The sequence below is a fragment of the Eleutherodactylus coqui genome, chromosome 1, assembly GCF_035609145.1.
Source record: "Eleutherodactylus coqui strain aEleCoq1 chromosome 1, aEleCoq1.hap1, whole genome shotgun sequence".
NCBI classification, from domain to species: Eukaryota; Metazoa; Chordata; class Amphibia; order Anura; family Eleutherodactylidae; genus Eleutherodactylus; species Eleutherodactylus coqui.
This window is the reverse complement of record NC_089837.1, coordinates 413362207-413376662: the sequence shown is the minus strand read 5'-3', so window position 1 is coordinate 413376662 and position 14456 is coordinate 413362207. Positions and strand designations below refer to the sequence as shown.

The 14456-nt window shown below is 41.3% G+C and overlaps 1 protein-coding gene across 10 annotated transcripts in view; it reads left to right on the top strand.

Moving 5' to 3' along the window:
* The window catches only part of LMO7 (LIM domain 7), a 141281-nt gene extending 127623 nt beyond the window's left edge, over window positions 1-13658 (top strand). For 8 of the 10 annotated variants that reach the window (XM_066580985.1, XM_066581011.1, XM_066581014.1 and 5 more), the window contains 7 exons: window positions 1875-1927; window positions 2533-2691; window positions 5470-5662; window positions 7400-7666; window positions 8526-8634; window positions 10597-10699; window positions 12949-13658. In XM_066580985.1, the coding sequence (XP_066437082.1) occupies window positions 1875-1927; window positions 2533-2691; window positions 5470-5662; window positions 7400-7666; window positions 8526-8634; window positions 10597-10699; window positions 12949-12971 (907 nt within the window). In that variant the 3' untranslated portion in view covers window positions 12972-13658. The remainder of the gene's footprint in view (window positions 1-1874; window positions 1928-2532; window positions 2692-5469; window positions 5663-7399; window positions 7667-8525; window positions 8635-10596; window positions 10700-12948) is intronic. The other 2 variants (XM_066580942.1, XM_066580960.1) reach the window with 2 other exon arrangements.
* Window positions 13659-14456: the final 798 nt, after the last annotated feature.

Genomic DNA, 14456 nt, shown 5'->3' with positions numbered 1-14456 from the left:
TCTTCCACTACATTATATTATACGAAGTAGGGGAAAACGCACAGTTGCGCCATTTGAGGAGGCATGGGGTGTGTTTGTTTTTATTGCACCATGAACATGATAAAAATAATGTGTTCTCTTTTATTCGCTAGGTCTGTGAGTATAGTGATACCAGAGTTTTTTTTCTAATCTTGTAATACTTTAGTATTTTTACATTTTTGTCGCCATCTTTTGACTCCCATAACCTCCGGTTTTTATTTTTCTAGTGATGAGGCTGTGTAGGGGCTCGTTTTTTTGTGTAGTTTTGTATTTATATCATTTTGGGGCACATATGACTTTTTTCATAGCTTTTATTCAATTTTTCACCTGGTAGATGGTAACCAAAAAAGGAATATTCTGCCATCACATATTTTTTTTCTGATGGAATGGATTATGCTGGAATAATAATGTGATATTTTAATAGGTTCTTCTATAGAAGAAGCAATACCAATTTTTAGATTTATTTTTTTTATTTTTTATTTTTTTGGAATGCGACAACTTTGAAAAGTGGTTTTTGTTTTTTACCTTTGAAATATTTTTAGAATCAAAAAATCTTTTTTCTGTCTTTTACTTTTTATTAGTGCCCATAGGGGGCCGTATATTTGTGATTGGTTGATCATACAGTATAATACAAGATATGGTATTGCATTATACTGTATTCTAACAGCGTGTCTGTTAGAGATGTGATACTGGTACCTCTTTTAATAGGAAAACTATCATGGCAGCCCTGGGGTCCCTGAGGCTATTATGATACCCTGACAAGGCAAAGAAGACCCTTGGGACATTTAAATGTCGCTTTTAAAAGTGACAGAATTTAAAGGGTTAACAGCCACAATCTGAGTTCTCTGATTGTGTACCTGCTGTGTATGGGGCAGGCTCGGCATTAGGCTCTATTCACTTCCGAGGAGTGGTTTCCATTTGTAACACAATCCACGATGCAGTGCTGGATCCATCGCCCAGCGAACACCTGACCCCAATGACTTTTATAATGGGGTCCATTGTTTTGGTGGAAAGATATAGAACTCCATGCAGCACTATTTTCAGCCAAATGTAATATAATCACAATCTTAGGTGCACAGGATTAAATTGAACCAGTCTCATCACGATCACTTGTTCTATATACAATATTCCAAATTAGTGGTACAAGACCTTGTTAGAAACTTAATAGAATTTAGAGAACGTTTCTTGACTCTGAAGGCTCTTTCCCACAAGCAGATATATGGTGATGGCGTTTTTATGTTTTCACGCCTGCTCTATAGCGGCGCCAGCGTTTTCTCGTCCATTCACATGACCGCGAGCATTGTTTTTAGCTAAAAAATACGCCGCACCCCAGAAAACCCCTGCACTGCCAAAATCCTTGGATGCCTTCCAGTGCCTATATAGAGGCACCTGTAAGCTTTTCGCAGCGTTGGATACTGCAAAAATGCCTTCCCCCTCCTTTCTCTTTCCCTGCTCCCATAGGAGTCTATAGGACCCGTCAGCATATATTGGCCAAAACATAGTTCCAGAACTATTGGCTGAGCGTATATGTGCCAGCCACGTATATTTTCCTTTCCCCCTTTTTTTTTTTATGCTGCCGGCATATTTATGTGCCTTATGTCACCAAATGCTTCACACTGCTAGCTTATATACACCCGAGAGCGTAAAAACGAGCCGTATATGCACTCATGAGAATAAAGACTTAGTGGAACAATTTGTGGTGTTCTACAAGGTTTACTCATACGTGTATGTGTATAAAAAGTCACACCACGTTAATAAGCCCGCAAGAACACCATTCTTTCTGTGAGCTTTTCTGGTTTAGCAATTTTCTCCTATTTTAAGCGTGTTTTTTTGTTTTGTTTTTTTTCCCTTTTTAGCAGCAAACTTCGAGATACTTCTGAATCATTGGATTATCCAGCTCAAGGAAATGGTAAGGTCTGGCTTGGTGTTAAATTGTACTTGTCATATATTAACTTATGTATCACTGAAAACAAACTTCTTTTTTTTTTCTTTGCTCACAGCTGTTTTTTCTATACTATAGATCTGCCATTTCTTATTGAATATTGTGGTTTAGGGTCACTACAACACAAATACACATTGCATGGCTGACTGATTTGTCTACATATGTGGTATTTCATACATTCTGCATCTCATCTAGAATTGTTGCTGGTTCACTTATTCACTTATTGTTATCGCTGACTTTCAATCGGCATAAAAACCATCGCTGGGCCATGGGATTCTTGCTAAGTGTAAACACTCCCTGCTCAGTGCTCCACTTAGAATGTGAAGCGCTGAGCAAGAACCCTGCGATCTCTGCCTCTGTTAACACTCTGCATGAGCGCTGAAAACCTAGCGTGACATCGGTGCTCGTGGAGTCGTATAGACTATTCTCGGCCTTATCACATACAAATTGTAAAATTTAGTGTATGTTGTACTATTAATGTTGTTTTTTTGTTTTTTAAATGGCCAGTTAATATTATGGTGCTGTATAAGGAGCATAAAATATCAGTGATTTACATGAATCCTTATATATAGGTGGACCTGGCAAGGCAGCATATGGTTTTGCTGACTGGGTATATGAAGAGGAACAAAACAGGCCACATGTTATGAAGTCTCCACCAAAAAAACTCCCATCAGAAATGGAAGTCATGGAAAAACAGACAGTTTCTCGGATGAGGGAGTATCCAGGCCAAGGTGGGCAAACACTTGACTTCTCCGCTTATTCCTATCAAATTATAATCTTTAAAAAGGTTCTATACTGTTGTCATGTAATGCTCCAGAGGCTGGAATGCTAACGGGTGTAGGTTTCTTATAGGGTATATATCCTCTTTCAAGGAAATTTGCTTTCTGCTGATGTATATTGAGCATAGTGATATTTTATTTTGGTTATTCATCTATCCAATATTTTAAATGTGTTTCCTACTTTCCAATTTTCTCATCTGGAATTTTTTTAATAAGGAGAAAGACTGCATAACCAGTAGAAAGAGGCAGATTGTGATCCCACTGTATAGAGCTCTGGTCAGACCACATGTGGAACATGGTATTCAGTTCTGGAGCCCTCATCTACAGAGAATAAGTCCAAAGATTGGCTACAAAAATAATCGAAGGTCTCAATAGCAAAACATATCAGGAATTACTTGAAGAATTTGGCTGGTTTAGAGTTAAAGCTAAACAAAGTGATTTTAATATTACATGGCACTTACTAATTCACTTGTTTTTCAGCTTCGGTTCTGTTGAATTATTGAAACCCCGCCCCCGCTGTTTTTGTTCATTTCAGCTCCTCAAATGCACAATAAAAAATTATCAAGAAGCCATATATACCCCAAAATGACACTAAAGATAACTGTCTTTGCACCCATACAGCCCCTTAGATGGAAAAGTAAAAATGCAGCAGAAACATAAAATGTATTTTTAAAAAGGTGCTGTGCAAAAATAGCAAAACCTTAAAGTGAACACTGTATCTAAACTGTTTGCCCAACAGTTTTCCCACTCCATTGGCACCTCCACTGCGATCATAGGGTGCCCATGGTTGCCATGGCAGCTGGAGGCCAAATAATGGTTTCCAGGTCTGCCATGTACTATGGTCTGCAGTGATCACTTTCCTGACCGTAGTATACTTAATATCCCAAACTGCCCTTTACTCACAGTGAGGCCTATTATCTAAGTGATCAAACTATCTGCTTTTTAAATTCCCAAGACAAATATGGTAAATAAATTTTCTGAATTGAAAATAATGTAGAAAATAAAAATCGCCTTTTTTTCCAATAAAACCTAATTTATTTTGAGGGGAAAAAAAACGAAAAGAACCTCTGAGAAATGTACCATGAAATGTGTCCGATTTGAAAAAGGGGGGCTTGGTCAGGAAGGCTAAAACTTGCTGCAAAAAGAACACAATGATGCCCTTCAACAAACTTGTGGGTACCAGGTATGCAGTTTTCTAATTTTTGTGACCTAGAAATCTTGACCTCTTTACTGCCCATCCTACATCTGTCAGCTGCAGCTGTGCTGCTCTTCTAGTATCACTGGGATGGTCGAATACCTGAGAGAGCTTACGTTCCTCTTAAAGTAGAAATGTTAGCCGGCAGTCTGAGGATGCAATCCTAATAATGGAGGTGACCAAGGATTTGCTGGCACTTTGTTAGGGGCACTGTTACGGTATACTACCCGTAATACGCCAGCCCGGGTGCCCTAGATCTCACCCACAACCCCTGTCCCTGCCTGCTTGCCTCCACTCCTGGCTTACCCCAGGCGTGCAACTGGGCGGCAGTCCCTACTCTAACCGAAAAAGGGACGCTGGTGTACCTGGATGGAAAGGGTAGAATACCGACAGAAAAGGCAGATGAAAATAACCAACACGAACAATACTAAGGAGAACTGAGGCAGATGAAAAACCTGATAATAGCAAAGTATAGCAGACAAGCTGACAGAAGCAGGAGACCAACAGAGGCAGACTAGCTAGCACAATGAGGGAAACCAGTAACTGGCAATGATTGCAAGTCTCTGCCCGACCTTTAAACAAAAGCCTCCGCCCAGGGGCGGAGAGAGGGAGATACTCAACTCTCAGCAAAACCTAATAGAAGGGAGCTCGTGCATGGCAGATGCACTCACAGGTGCGCACGGCGCCGTGCGCCACCAGCACCACGCCGGCCAGGCACCCGCGCCCCCGGCAGCTGAACAGCAAGCCGGGGGGACGCTCTCCAACCGCGGGACCTTGCACACCGCCATACCGGAAGGACCAGCAACCGTGGTAACAGGCTCATGCTGTATTTGTTTTTCACATGTCTGTAAAACAAGGGTAGCCAGAGGTTTTCTGGAGCCAACACGCTGTGTGAACGTGCCCTTAGACTGGTTTCTCAAATGCAGGCTCCGCTCTTTAAAAAAAGATTTAAAAAAGTTTGGCTCAAAAGGATGAAAAGTACAATAAATAAACAAGTTACTATTTTTTTCTTTTCTGCAACTTTTATTTTTTGTTCACTAAAACTTAGCAAACCTACAATAAGAAAAAAGTCTAAGCAAAATGGATAAAAATTACACTGCACAGTAAGATAAGATTGCTGAGCTTGCGCAAGGGAAAGAGGGGCAGATACAGGGTGAGCACAAAGTTGGTTTCCAACAGCTATAGAATGTAACTTGAGGACTATTTTTGTGCTCCGCCTCTACTTGCTGGTCAGAGATCACTCTGCCGATTTTTTGCATAGTGCACATTGATGGCAGTCACAGCAACTTAGTACTTGCTCCACAGCCATGCTGCTTCAAACTTCTGCTTTACGTTGTATCTTTACTTTCGGAGACAAGAGCTAAATAGTCCTGATTAAATAAATCCAACATGGGTTTAAGATGTTCAACCTTTTAATAAGAATGACTAGCACCACCGCTGTCCTAAAATATCACGGATTAAATGATATTCAGACTGGCCTAGTAGGATTTGATTAACACAATTGCAAGTGAAGCAATTACATTTTTATGCTACAGATGGCGGCCATGATTCTGAATCTACAAGGTCAGTGAGTGGATCACAGAAAGAGGGTCCTGCAGAACTGGAGAGACAGCAGGTAATAAAGGAAATGAGGAAAAAAGCCCCTCTTCATACTGACAACAGCTGGATCCGGCAGAGGAGTTCTAGCGTCACAAGAGACGGCTCATCTCTTCCAAACTTCATGAGAAGGTAAAGTTTGTCTTGGTTCATTAAAACTAATGTAATATTTAATTGTTGGAGAAGTTGGTTTTCAAAACAAATGCCCTGTTACCTTGATATATGGATATTATAGGGGGTCTGTCACGTACACAGGAGGAGAGAGGAGAGGGAACGATACCTATCGATCCCACCTCTGTCCCCGATTACTCACAGATTGACTATTCCGAGTGCACTTGTCGCTACCAGCCATCACAGCAGTGCCCTAATCAATCAGTCTAGCAGTATTGTGAGCGTAAAGTCCTTAGAATACAGGTGGATCTGGATCCGGTTTTTCCAGGCTTCTACATGCATGCAGATCGTGATCTATCCATTCTACTGACTCCTGCTCTCTACAATACACATGCTGCCACCACCAGTTTGTTACAGGTAAACTGGAACCCAGACTTATGAATCAATCTTCAGAGTTTGAGTCGTTTTAAAACGGACAAGGCTTAATTGTAGATTTTATTCTAGAAAAGGTCTAGCAGTGCAAAAATTGGTACGTACAAAAAATATACACAAAGGTTGTGTATTAATACGGTAAGTTAAAATAAACGGGAAGAAATGAACTGATAGTTACCAGATTTGGATATCAGTCAGATGTTCTAATTGGCGGAGAACCAGAAACAAAGGGACAGTCCATATGCCGTAGCATATCTCTGAGTTCTTCATTCAAAATGTCAATCCACACTCAGTTTCAAAGCTTCCGCAGAACCACATCCTCGCCATCCTTTCCTGATGTCCTCAAGACTGGTTGAGAATATGTGGGGAAGATCTGCAGGAAACCTCAATTTAATATTTCACCCATATTTTTCCTGGAGGCGCTCCAAAGCGGAAGATATGGCTGTCATGTCTAATAGCAAGAATTTACCAATCCATAGATACTAAGCATGATATGTACCTTAGGCCCAGGAGATATGCCATTCGGGATGTTCTGGGCCTCAGGTCTCAATTCGTGTGAATGTGCTTTATTCGGCTGTGCCGCCTGATTCTGAAAATGTCATATCTGGCTAGGCCCTTCAGATGACACAATAATCTTTATTAAGAGTCTCTTAAAAAAAATCTTGGCACGCTTTAGCTAAGTTTTATTGCAAGTGGAACAGGATTCCCTGGCCTCTTGTACACCAAAAGACCTGGCAGATGTAAGAGAGGGGGGTGGGGAGAGTGGGATTAGAACATTTGAACTCATCTTTCCCAGTATCCTGAGCGGCAAACTGCTATGGATAGTTGGGGGGCACTTTACCAATATCTTTATATCGCACCTCCCCTTTTTGGATGGGCAATGGTGGTTTATCTCTACAGATCACTTCCATGCCCATCCCTGTTGCCTAGAAAGGGGGAATTCAAGGGGGAAGGATGTCTGCTTAACGTTTCTTCGAGTGTCCTGAGCGGCAGCTGATTAATACTGGACAGCTGAGGGACACTTTACCAATCACTCTATATCACAAGGTCCTCTGCTCAAGAACCCATTCTATGAGCCGGAACGGAGGTTGTCTCTGTTAAAATGGCTTCCAATCTGGATTCAAGACGTCCATGTATTTAATAATCTAAAGATTTTCCATTGTAAAATTGCATTTCGCCTGTAGGAGAAAGGTCTCTGCTTTTCACCCCCTGACAAAATTGGCTATTTAAAGCCCTTTAAAGTTGCCTGTTTAGTATACATATATAGAGCTTGTAGGAATTGGAATCCAAACTTTTTTTCTAATATGCCACCCTTTCTTGTTACAGAGGGGAATCATTAGACAACCTAGACTCTGGCTTAAGCTCACGCAGACAGTCACCCTGGGCAAACCATTCATCGTCTTATAACTCTTTATCATCTAGTCAAGACTTCATTCATTCTCCAGTGGTATCCACCTCTAACCGTTCCTACCTGCGCAACCCATCTTCTAGCCTTCCACAGGTTAAAAGTACATCACTTTCTCAAACATCTGTGGCATCATCTTTGTCTCGGAACCAGCCTTCAACACAGACATCTGGTCAACAGCGTAACAAGTAAGCACAATTTTTTTAGGTTTTCAATAATTTTTGCTGAATTTTTTTAAAATAATCTCTTCAGTTTTTAAGAATAGTTAAGAACCTACGTTCAGCTTCTTGATTGTCAGATGCGTGGAACGTTAAACCAGGTTCTAGATTTTATCTATTTTGTAGTCGCCGCTATAAATGGAGAGGAACTTGCTTTGATTATTAAAATGAGAGGCAGTAATTTTAGTGTGCGTTGGGGTCATACATGGGGGGATTATTAGGTTAAAACTTTCCCCTTGTGTCCACACTTCTACTGCATGCGTATGTGAGTTTGAATGTGTCGCAATGTGTATATATGTGTTTATGTATATATGCATTTACTGTCTTAATTATGAAACCCCACCTTGCGTATGTCCATCTCCTGTACCCATGATGGTTATGTGGATAGTTGTATTAAAGTAAACTTCTTTTTAATTCTCACATATAATTTGTCACTTTAGTGTTACAGACTGTCTAAACTGGCCAGTTGCCCTACTGGGCTCAATGGGTTTCCATATGAAGGCATTTCATGATGCCAGTATCTAGAAATACGTGGGTGTCTGTGTTCTAAATGTCTGAAGGAAATATGTTTGCCTTGGTTTTTTTTGGCATTAGTAAAATTTTAGAAAATAGTGAATCCTTATTGAATAATTAATTACATTTTTGCTTTTCCTGGTTACATCTACTAACTGAACAGCTCTTCCTTCATGAGGTTCTTAAGACTGTGTTGCCCTCATGGCTGGTTCCTTGTAATGGAGCCATGATTTAATTTACCCTTTAACACATTTCTGCGTTCCAGAGCATCTGTCAGACTTCAGACAAGGGCTCAGTTATTTTCTTCTGTATCTAGGTCAGTGAGCGGGAAGAAATTGTGCTCATACTGTAGTAACAGTTTGGGCAAAGGAGCGGCCATGATCATCGAATCTCTTGGTCTTTGTTTTCATTTACATTGTTTTAAGGTGAGCCATTGAGGAGATCTGAATTAATCCTCCATAAACATAAATGCCGTTATTGCGGGTACTAATTCTAATCATTTGTCGGTGTCAGACATCGCTCCATGAAACAACCTTATGTATAGATAAAAGATCTAACAGCAAATTGAGGTAAATTGAATTCCAGGATTAGAGTAGCTAATCTCTGATCAGTTGTAGATTTATTAGAATAACAGGACATTTAAGAGGAGAAAAGCGGCTTCTAACCTTGGTTATTTATGTATTGGGAAGAGTCCTCAAAACTGGTCCGTGTGAAAAGTAGAGCAGTTCCTCACTGGAACACTTTACTTCCAGCGCTCTTTTCTCAGAAACCTTTTTCTAAGACCTCCCTGACTTTACTGTACAGTTACTCCCCTACTTGCGAACAGGTTCCGTTCCAGGAACCTGTTCGCAAGTCCGTTTGTTCGCAAGTCAAACAAATGGTTGTATGGAGCGTGATCTCAGGTGGATCCCGCTCCATACAACGTCGGGTACCAGCTGTTCTTACAGCAGGCACCCGGCGGCAGCAGTTCTGACGAGCCGTGCTGCTTGTCGGAACAACTGTTAACACTTTAAATACCGCTGTCAGAGCGGTATTTAAAGGGTTAACAGTTCTGCCGAGCGGCGCGGCTCGTCAGAACTGCTGCCGCCGGGTGCCCGCTGTAAGAAACAGCCTGCACCCGACGTTCAGGGGGCCCGTACAGCGTCCGACAATGAGATTGCGGGACGCTGTGTGGTTGCTAGGCAGCCGGGGACCTCCTGAAAGGCCCCAGGGCTGCCTATGTAGAGTGCCCATCAAGCGCACGGCTTGATAGGCGCTCTGCATAGACAGCCCTAGGGCCTTTCAGGAGGTCCCCGGCTGCCTAGCAGCCGCGATCTGACCGGACAGGCTTCTATCAGGCTTGATAGAAGCCTGTCCGGTCCCTTCACAGTATGATGTAATGCCATAGCATTACATCATACGGTGCAGGACAGATAGTCCCCTACTTGCGAACATTCGACTTACGAATTTCGCAAGATACGAACTATCTATATATGGGGCTGCTAATCAATAGATAGAACTTGACCTCGTTGGAGGCCTATGAGGCTACTATGCACATGATTCTTCCCACGGACTGCTTTTTCGTAAAGGAAAAAACTTGCGGCGTGTCCGTTTCACGGCACGGTTCTTTCACCATCTAATTTCCAACTTTCCGTCATGATGTATCGCGGCATAACTCAGAAGGCAAATAAAATGTGTTTACAGTAAAAATACTAAAACTTCCGAAAACAAAACTTCTTAGCAGGCAATGTCACACACATCAGTCAGGTGCAACCACTTGTTAAAAATGAATGTGATGCAAAACTGGTTCTGTTTCCCGTCCCTTGAGGATTGAAGTTGCCCTGAAGCAAATCTTCATTTTCTCTGAGCTATAAAAAAAACATCTTCCCAGGCTGTCGTGAAGATATGGGCTCCTCTGTTTTAGTCTTAGCATAGACAAAAGCCAAAAATGAATTCTAGTCTGATTAAATGCAAATCTCAGTCTGCAGCTGTACAAAAGGATTTTTCTTGCTCTTTTCAGTTTATTTTAATCAAGTCGGTAATAACAGTGCAGCTTCTTGTTTACGTGATTTTATGCTGTGGATTTCCAATACACATCAGTGTTTGGTTTCATGGAATATGTCTGTGCCACATCTGCTTACCTAGTGCCAAATCACTGCTCCTCCACCGGTGCATCGCGCTGGAGACCTCCCTGCCTAACATTTACCGCCTTTGCATATAATTACAATAGAAGCTGATCACGCTGTCTGGCTGCTGCCTTATCCACTAATGATGTTAGTTGCTTTGCTGCTTATTTCCATCATTTCAGGCTTTGCTGGATGCATCCTGTCAGTTGCTTACTGTCCAGAGGCCTACCAATGTTTTGTGCTGCAAACAACTTATTTTCCTGCATTGATTTCTTTGAACAGTGTGTCGCCTGTGAAACAGACCTTGGAGGTTCCCAGTCAGGAGCAGAAGTTAGAATCCGGAACAATGAATTGTACTGCAACAGCTGCTACATTAAATTTAAATGTAAGTTTGCGTGACACGTATTTCTACAGTTTTATCTCCAGCTGGCAATTTTATGGCCAATGCCACATGTAGCTCGCTCCTTCACTATTAATGTTATGTTTAAACCAATAACGTGACTGTAATCTGTTCTGTTAATAGCCTGGAAGCTGATGTCAGAGGACATTTAGAGAACTTTATACAAAATTGGTAGACTGTACAATTTTGGTTTTGCGCTCTGAAAAGTCTGTTTATAGGTACATTTGTGGAGAAGCCAAACTTGGCGTAAGAATGTTTACTTTGGATTGTCGGAGAATGTAACCTCAAATGCCCTCGACTCCTCTTTTCTTCTAAAATATTTCCTTTCAGATTGAAAGTGTACCTGACTTTTCAGGTGGAGGTTCAAAATAAACTACAATGTGGGCACAGAAGGAAATGCACTTTCTGGTTATTACATGATGTGTCCTGCAATTATCACTATTTGCTGCTCAGTGCAGGTTGTAGCTCTAATTTTTCACGCAAAATTACAGAAAAATGGCTATACTTAGAAATATAACTGCCATTGTATCAGTAGGTATGGCTGTTTTCATTAATAATTTTTTTTGCGTGTGGTGTTGATCCCTTTTTTTTAATGAATCTCTAATTTTCAGTTTACTCGGAGATAGTGGGTGCAGACCAGCTGCATTGATGCCTCCTATGCACAGTACATGAATAACCCAAATAGAAAGAGTGGTAGGCGACACGTAATTGTGACCTACGCTGTAATGAAGCATAACAGGGAAAAGAAAGCAAAGGCAGTATGTAGACAAGCCATGAAGTACATGTAGATACCAAGCCAGCTGGATCCTGGTGGCCAGTAAACTGTAGAATTGGGACATCCTCTTTGTTGTGTGATACTGTTCCAACATCAGGAGAAATTATTAATACTACAAGTTGGCTTTTGAGTTTCTCCAGTATTTCATTGTGGGATTCTCCAACCTCATGAGCTATTAGCCATCAATAGTGTAGTACGTCAGACTGGAACACCTGCCCCCATCTCCCAAGTTAATAACCTAGTTTACTCTATCAGGGGCATAAGGGAAGTAAGGTTATGTACTGGTAATCAATTGTCAATGAGTCTATGACAGCACCGCTAATTCCCCCCTATTGTATTTATTCCCAAACCCCTTTATAACGGAGTTTTTTGGTTTTTTTTTTTATAAACCTTTAAAAAAATACGGCAGTAACACCACCACATATTTTAAAATCCCTAAAAAGTGTCTGGTCCTTAAGGTACAGAACAGCCTGGCGCGTAAGGAATTAAATACCAGCCTTTTATGCGGCACACTATCCAACACTTTGGAAAAATCAAGATGTATAAGATCCAATGACTCTCCCTGGTCCAGTCTAGAACTTACATAACCATAGAAGCTGATCAGATTGGTTTGACAGGAACGATCTTTCATAAACCCATGCTGATATGGAGTTATACAGCTATTTTCATTGAGAATCTCCAGGATGGCATCTCTTAGAAACCCTGCAAACAGTTTAACATCAAGAAGTTAGATTTACTGGCCTGCAGTTTCCAGTTTCCCTTTTTGAAATATTTGCCATCCAGAGTCCTTAAATATAAGAAACCATGTTCTATCATATACATAGTGCTGGAGATATTGTTTTGGAGTAGTCATTCATTGCATTGATGGTGATATTCATTAAGTCATTAGATTTCGCATGTGTTGAAATGCAATTTAGAATCTCTCTGAGCCTCAAGTTAAGTTGGCATTACATTAAATACAACCGCTTCATGAATTCCTGTTTTCAGTGTTTTCTGGGTAATAAAGTTTCTTCTTCAGGAGACTGCCAGGTTTGTATAGGGAATCTTACGGGCCATGCAGTGCTCCCTGTATAAAAAGATATGCAGATAGAAAAATATCTCTGTAGCACCACCTATTGGAAGGTAGCTGACTTAGCTTATCTCCTAGCCATGTGTCAAGGACTGATAAAGGGTCGGACATTGCTTTATAGGGAAGCCATACCACAGACCTCCCAGGAGAACAATTGACAAGGCCCACTTTAATATAGGCATCCTTGAGTTCTCATATTCTGTTAGGTTCATTGAAAAAACTCAATATTTTCGAAGTGTCTGAAACCTTTATCTACCCATGGCTCCCACAAGTTCTGTCCTCAACTTTCTTAGAGCCTTGCATGGCAAATCTACGTTATTTTGTATTATGAACAATATAGATGTGTTACTTAAGTACTATGGAATAACTAGATTTTGCTTTGTTTCACAGCCGGACACTCCACCGCCATGTGAAGTCCTCCTCATCACGGAACCGCTTCTAGAAGTAGCAGAGGAGGATTGATCCACGACAGATGTAAATCTCTAAGCACTAGCTGGATGTGTGCTTTATACAGCTTATATATGTTATATATAAGATACGACATTGCAGTTGCCTTTTATTCTTGTATTACCTCATTAACCAGATTTCCTTGTGGTATATTTGAGAGAGGATAATCAAAGCTTAAGGGGCATGTTGTACTTCCAGTGTTCTGAATTCTGTATGTAAAAAGGATGCCTATTATGTAATTTCAGAATATTTTTGAGTCCCTTTTGCATTGGTGTCTGAAGAGGGTATTTTCACTAGAAAGTTTATTTAAGACATTCAGATTGTGTTCTGTTGCTTTCATCACTCTGAATAATATTTACTCTCTACAGTAAAGAGAAATTTGCATTGAAATGCATGTGAATGTATGGTTCTATATTTATATGAACATGTAGCAAAATATATGGTATCACCGCTTTGTGGGGGAGGTGCAGGATTGCTTCGGATACCTGTTTAATGAACATCAAAATCTATGCAGGAATTGTGATGTAACACATTTTTCTTTTAACCTTATTTTCTTTCTGAAATTAAGAAGTTTATTTTCTGATAAAGTTTTCTGTAACTAAAGTATTTTCTGATTTACTTTTGTAAATAAAATTGTGGCTGCATTTAAATCAGATATTTCAGTTGTATGGTTTTTTTGTTTGTTTTTTTTAAACCATGAAACTCAAGGATGGACCTCAAAATAAAGTGCAATGACTTCTGAGTAAATCTTCACGCTTCTTGCCTTTCTTGTGCCGGTGGTATTGTATTTTGACACCACCGGAAGCTAGAGGTTTGACAGGAGGAACGCCCCTCTCACACCCCTAGCTCCCGATTGGGTCAAGCCTTTAAGGTCCTAGCAGCGTGTGCATTGCTTTTTGCAAGTCGTGCTGCCTTAGGGTGAGGATTAGTTTTCCACTTAGCCTTACAATCTGAGCAGTTAAGAAAGTAAGGCTAAGAAGAAAAGTAAGCCTCAGGGTAAGGCAGCATGGGTGGAAAAAAGCAATGCACATGCAGCAGCATGGACTCTCACCGCTCGATCCAGTGGCGCTTCTCAGGTATGCGTCCCGACCGCCAGATGAGCCCTCCATCCTGGCCACAGCCTCTTGGTATCGTCCCACCTGCCTGCTGAGTACACGGCGCTGCCTATCAGACTTGATGCGACCCGGGCAACTGCCTGATGAGCCCTCCGTCCCGGCCACAGGCTGTATGTTTCGCCCTGGCTGCCTGCTGACTGCAGGCCAGCGCCTATCAGACCATAGTGCCCCGCGGCTGTGTCCCATTCCTGCTGTGGTGGTGCACACAGTGCCGACTGCCTGTTAGGCTGTTTTCCCCCCTGCTGCTGTGCCTACGTGCTACTGGCCAATATCTAAAAGTGACATCGGGGAGATGGGGCCCGCCTTGTGTTTCAGTGCTGGGGAAGAGCCTTGTAC